General features: G+C 41.9%; 1 protein-coding gene across 1 annotated transcript; it reads right to left on the bottom strand.

Moving 5' to 3' along the window:
* Positions 1–4074: 4074 nt before the first annotated feature.
* On the bottom strand, positions 4075–5004 carry LOC119823575 (olfactory receptor 1361-like). Its single transcript, XM_038343653.1, has one exon. The coding sequence runs from the start codon at positions 5002–5004 to the stop codon at positions 4075–4077; it is 930 nt and encodes a 309-aa protein (XP_038199581.1).
* Between the last annotated feature and the right edge of the window lie 1461 nt (positions 5005–6465).

Below are 6465 nucleotides of genomic sequence, written 5' to 3'. Positions count from 1 at the left end.
CTGCTTTGCTTTCTGATCTTCAGTTTGAACCCCAATATCTGTCTCTGGGTTTTTATTATCCATGATACATCTGGCACCCAACGTTTGGTGACAAATTCATGAAAAAACTGTTTACCTGTGACTTTACAGCCACTGAGATAGGCCAGAGCTACAAGTCACTGGAGTCACCACCCTATTGGCTAGGTTTTTCTTTCTACTCTCCTGAGAGAACTGACTGGACTCCTGTGTTAATGTTAGATTTAAGGTGATTCAAGGAAGAGATGGTCTCATATGGCATGCATTCACCTTTTCTGAAGCAAATGTTAAACTCATAGTCAGTTTGTAATAGAATTGTCCCTAAAGACTGGATAGTCTTAGTTAAAGTTGTTTTAGAGCGCAATCCAAAATTACAATGGAGTACCTGGTTCAGGGAACAGGCTTCCTCTGTTGTAATGAGGCTGCTTGTTGGATCCCACCCAGCTATCTTAGACCCAAAATAATCATACAGAAACTGCATTAATTAAAACACTGATTGGCCTATTAGCTCTAGCTTCTTATTGGCTAACTCTTACATATTAATTTAACCCATCTCCATTAATCTGTGTATTGCCATGTGGCAGTGGCTTACTGGCAAAATTTTGGCATATCTTATTCTGATGGCAGCTCCATGGTGTCTCTTTCTCTCCTCCTTCTTCCTTCCAGCATTCCAGTTTTCTTCACCTACCTAAGTGCTGTCCTATCAACAGGCCAAGGCAGCTTCTTCATTCATTAACCAATAAAAACAACACATAAACAGAAGGACCTCCCACACCATTTCCCCTTTTCTGTTTAAATAACAAAGGAAGGTTTTAACTTTACCATAGTAAAAATTACATATAACAAAACAGGTATGAAGCAAGAATTACAGTTACAATATTTATATCTACTTTCTATCTATTCTTCAACTCCATCAAAGACTCCAGAAGGATATAATATTACCTAAGTTAACAGGAAGTGCATTGTAAGCAGATTCCAAAATTTCAGAATTGACAGAGACATCTCACTATCTGGAGAGTCACCCAAAATTCTTCTGTACCATTGGGACATCCATCTTCAGCCTACAGGCCCATAGTATCCAGCAGGCTTTCTCACGAAGCACGAAATTTCAAAAACAGTTCCACCTATACTGGCAGTTTGTCTGTCACATTTTTTATGTCCGGCACAATGTCTAGCAGACTCTATCATGAAGCAGGAACTCCAAAGGATGGTCTCACCTTTAGGCAAGTTCAGCAGTCATTTTTCTATGGGTCCTGCATGTTCAGTTTATGCAGTCCAGGCAAAAGCAGTTTTTTTACCCAAATGGCTAACAAACTCCATAAGGAGCCTCTTCAATGCCCATCTTCCTCTTGAGGTAGATTGGTGTTGCCAGGAGCAGATGTGTCTTATTGTCATGAAAAATCTTAAGTTCTTAAAACATTTTAAATGCCATATTCTGAATGTCTCTAAAAGATTTGAAGTTGTGTGCACTGCCCCACTTCAGGCAGGAGGTCTGGCTACAGAGCATTTGAATGGGTTTTGTGAGCAGACTGCCGCAGCTTGTTTCATGCCACCATGAGTTCATGCTGGCAGCATAGCCCAGAAAGTCAGCATTTAAAATGGCCATGGCTTTTTTCCTGTGATGACTGAATCAGGAAAATCTCTCTTAAAGGAGCAGAAAGAAGTTGTGTTAAAAATTCTGTATTTTTGGGAGGGTCTAGAATTTCTTTTCAAGCTCTCTCAGGTTTTACAAGGATTTAGTTGGCCACGTGGGCACCAGATGATGGCATAAGTCACAAAACAATCCCACACCAGTTCAGAATTATTAACAATAAAGGGGTTATTTATTTAAGGGGAAAACTTACAGATTACTGTCCTAGAAAATAGTCCTCTGTGCAAACAGGAACAGAGTCTAGCAGCTGGAAGCAGGAGTTGGAAGCAAGAGAGTGGGTGCATGTTTACAGCTGCTTTTACAGTATCAGAGACCATGTCCAAGTGGGCTGGTATCTTAAAGGCTATTGGCTGAAGGAGCAGAGAACACATGCTCCTCTCACCTGGCTGCGGTGTCCACATTCTATGGAACACTCGTGGTCTTGTACATTGCGCCCTCTGCTGTGCATTCCCAGCTCCTCTCCAAGGTCGTTGCCCTGCTCTACACAGTGGTCACTCCTGTCTTCAACCCTGTCATCTATACCTTGAGGAACCAGGAGGTGCATCAGGCATTAAGCAGGTTTCTCTACTGCAAAGCTACTGAAATGTGACCTAAGGGGGATAGTGAAGATTTTCTATTGGACTTTAAATGCCTTGCTTGAAAAGCTTTCTGAATTTTGTCCAAGGGAACAATAACAGTTGAACCATTTCCAAATTGGTTTAAAAGACTATGTGAACTACTATGAATTGTTTATTAAATACACCATAAAGAATGTACCAATTAAATCATTGCTCAGTGCAGACATGTACTAAATTGTCACACTGTAGCCTGTTGATGTATAGAGCACTGCTACTAACAATTAATGAAAACTATAGAAACAAAACACCAATACAGAAACAAATCTAGAACAATGCTCATTTCTTATTATCATAGTGTGAAATTGAATGAGTTTTTTCCTATCGTGTGTGTTATGGTTTTGGTCCCTGGTCCCTTTAAGAGACAAGCCACGCCCACTCCCTCCCCATCCGCTGAGGAGGCTGATCTTCAGCTTCCGGCCTGAGCTCACTCTCTTTCCCATCTTCCTCTTGGACAGCTTCGCTTCTGCCTCTCTCCCCATTTCTCCATTCCCCCCCCTCTCTCTCTCTCTCTCTCTCTCTCTTTCTCCTTCATTACCCCCTGAATAAATATTCAACTTCACTCTGCAAATCATGTCTATCCATGTCTCTGTCTTCTGCCAGCCAGCCATGTGTCTCCCTTCCTGGGACCAGCCACTGCTCGGGGACAGGCAGCTGTCTCTGCCTGGGACTGGCTGCTCCCAGAGCCCCCTGCCTGCCACCACATGGCTCGCTACCACCATTTGGGACCCACAGCATTTTTGCTGCCTACTGCCACCAGGGATTTGAAGCATTTTTTAAAAAATTATAAAAGTGTCTATTTGAGTTTGAGTATGCAAACCTGATGATGAAATTTTCAGTTTGCTTTCCCATTAAATGCTACATCATGTTACTTTACACACATCATATGTGTGTGTGTGTATACATACAGACATATGACAGCAATAATAAATTATCTTTAAAAGAATCCTGGTATATATTCTCCAATAAAAGAGAATAAAGTGATATCCTTTCTCATCCTGCTTCTGTTGACCTAGATTATTGCCAGCCTCACCAATTTCCTGAACTCTTACTTGTGATTTAACTTCTGTGAACTCTACAACTCCCTTTAACATGATTTGTCAGTGGCATCCAGTTCCAACTGGAGGAAGGATATTAGAGAAAAACAGAAATATTTAAAATCACTTGATCTTCTGAACAGAAGAAACTGTAAGGCCTATAAGGCTATCAGGGAGCTATTGTTACTAAACCACTGGTAGAAATTCTAATGAGATGATTATAGTGATTACAATGGATAGTCATGCTTCAGGAAAATGAGTGTAAGAAGACAAAGACTAGTGAACACAACATAGTGTTATTTCCAACAGATGGTTGTGTTTATTACTTTCCTTGTTGCTGGGACGAAATACCCGACAGAAGCAATTTAAGGACAAAATTCTCATTTTATTCATGATATGATGAATACAGTACATGGGGATGCGGAAAGCCTGGCAGCAGAAGAATGGGGTGGCAGGTCACATTGCATCTGTAGTCAACAGTGAAGAGTGACAGCAAGGTAAGTTTTCTTCTTTTGCATCCTATGGAAGAGATGGTGCCACCCACATTCAGGATGGATCTTCTCTCCTCAGTGAAATCTCTCCAGAGACACCCTCACAGACATGCCTAAATATGTGTGTGCCAGCTGATTTCAATTCCAGTCAACACTGAAGGTTAGCCATAGCAATTATATAATTCTCCCATGAGCTACAATGTTAACTGACTCATTTTGTATATGTGGCAGTGATGTAGGGTGTGATTCTTCCTGAGTGATGACCCTTAATCCTGAGACTTTTCCACATGCAGGATCTTTCTCAATGAACTCTTAACATCCTTATTTCTCAGACTATAAATGAAGGGATTCAGGGTGGGAGTTACCAGGGTATACATGACAGCAGCAACCACCGCCCTGGATGAGTGAGAATCAGATGGAGGCTTCAGGTATGTGGCAAAAACTGTGCTGTAGAAGAGGAAGACCATAGAGAGGTGAGAACTGCATGTGGCCAGGGCCTTCCTTTTTCCCTGTGCTGAGGGCACCCTAGCCACAGCAAAGAAAATACAACCATAAGAACTTATAATGCAGAGAAGTGCACTGAGTCCTAAGACGCCAGCCAAAGTCATCATCAAGGTCTCATTGAGGTGGGTACTGGAGCAAGAAAGCTGTAAGAGAGGACCAAAATCACAGAAAAAATGAGGAATCTCTTGGTTGTTATGAAAAGATAGCTGGGAGAGCAGCAATGTATGGGCCAGAGACACACAATGAGCTACTCCCCACGACCCAGCAGCCAGAACCCCACATCTGCAAGACGTCATTAGGAGTGGGTAGTGCAGTGGGTGGCAGATAGCAGCATAGCGGTCAATAGCCATGACTGCCAGAAGTAGGTTATCCATGTCTGCAAAAACAGCAAAGAAGTACAACTGAGTCAGACATCCCGAGAACGAGATCGATCCATCGCCAGTCCACAAAACCTCCAGCATTTTCGGGGTTGTAGTACTAATGAAACAGAGATCCACAAGGGAGAGCTGACTGAGGAAGACATACATAGAGGTGTGAAGGTGAGCATTGGCACCAATAGCTAACAGAAGTAGCAGGTTCCCCAGGAGGCCCAGCAAGTAGAGAGCTAGGAAGATGCTAAAGAGGGGCAGCCATTTCTCTCGGTCTCTGGAAAGTCCTAAAAGGACAAAGCCTGGAGCCTGACTGCAGTTCATTCTGAGTCTTGTGTTGCAAGAAGAAATTGGTGTGAAGACAATTCACTCACTGAAGGCAAGAGTAGGCCAAGGACAACATCTGTACATCTCATTGAAGGTAGAGAGGTTAAGCTGATGCATACATGGAACCTTTATTCCTATGTTCTAGACTCTCTGATGCAGGAAGGTACTCTGCAGGCTACTAAAATGAGAAATATAAACAACAATTCAGCCACAAAAAACTTCGCCCTACCATCTGGTCTGTCTGCAATATGTGCTGGGACAATGGTAGCACAGAACTTGTGGGAATGGCCAGCTAATTCTGCTTTAACTTGAGGCCTACACCACAAAAGGTAGCCCATGCCAAGCACTGCCTGAATGACCAGGAACAAGAGATTGGATAGCCTAGAGACCTAGGGTAGAACCAAACATGATTGGCCAAAAACAAAAACGAACAAGCAAAAATCAATTAAATGATTCCTAATGACATTTCCATTGTATGCTCCTAGATGGATGTCTTGATCAGTCATCATCAGAGAGACTTCCTCCTGAAGCAGATGGAAGCACATGCAGAGACCCACAGCCAGACGTCATGCAGAGAGGGGTCTCTTTTTGGTCCTTCTCCTCAGAGCTTGGAGAACCCATGGAAGAGGAGACGAAATACTTTAGGAGTCAGAAGGAATGGAGACATAAGAGAACATGGCCAACTGAATCAATTAAGCAGGGCTCACACGAACTGACAGAGACTAAAGCAACAAGCACAGGGCCTGCACGGGTCTGCACCAGGTCCTCTGTGTGGTCTGCACCAGGTCCTCTGTGTATATGTTATGGTAGTTAGCTTTGTATTTTTGTAGGACTCCTAACAGTGTGAGCAGGTGTGTCTCCGACTCTTTTGTCTGCTCTTGGGACTCTTTTCCTCCTGTTTGTTTGCCTTGATCAGCTTCAATATGAGGACTTTCACCTTGTCTTGTTGTATCTTGTTTTGTCAAGTGTGGGTGTTGTATCTTATAGGCCTGCTCCTTTCTGAAGGGAAATAGAAGGAGGGTGGGTCTGGGGGAAAGGGAAATGGGAGAAGATTGGAGGGAGGGGTAACTGTGGTTGGGATGTATTGTATGAAAGAAGAATCTATTTTCAATTTTAAAAAAGAAAGAAAATATGGTACATATGTATAATGAGATTTCAATCACTATAAAGAATAATGAAATAAAACTTTCAAGGAAGGGAATATCTCTGAAAATTATTATGTTAAATAAATCAATATAAACTCAGAAAAGCAGAAAACTCATATTCTTTTCCAAATGAAGATTCTAGCTTTTAATGTACATATGTAAGTGTTTGAATTGGTATAAATGTAGATAATTCTTAAAAACTATAAAGAAGAACAAAGGAGGATTTTCACATTCTTCACTCAAGCTATGTGGGGAAATAAGTCCTAATAGGAAGATGTAATTTTAGTTGTTTCTAATTGTGTTTTCACAACAT

The sequence above is a fragment of the Arvicola amphibius genome, chromosome 9 (assembly GCF_903992535.2).
Source record: "Arvicola amphibius chromosome 9, mArvAmp1.2, whole genome shotgun sequence".
Lineage (NCBI taxonomy): Eukaryota > Metazoa > Chordata > Mammalia > Rodentia > Cricetidae > Arvicola > Arvicola amphibius.
Note: the sequence above shows the minus strand (reverse complement) of the source record. Positions and strands in the feature narration are given on the sequence as shown.

Bases quoted from the DNA above. Each gene is read 5' to 3' on its own strand.
- LOC119823575 (XM_038343653.1), bottom strand. From the start codon at position 5,004: ATGAACTGCAGTCAGGCTCCAGGCTTTGTCCTTTTAGGACTTTCCAGA.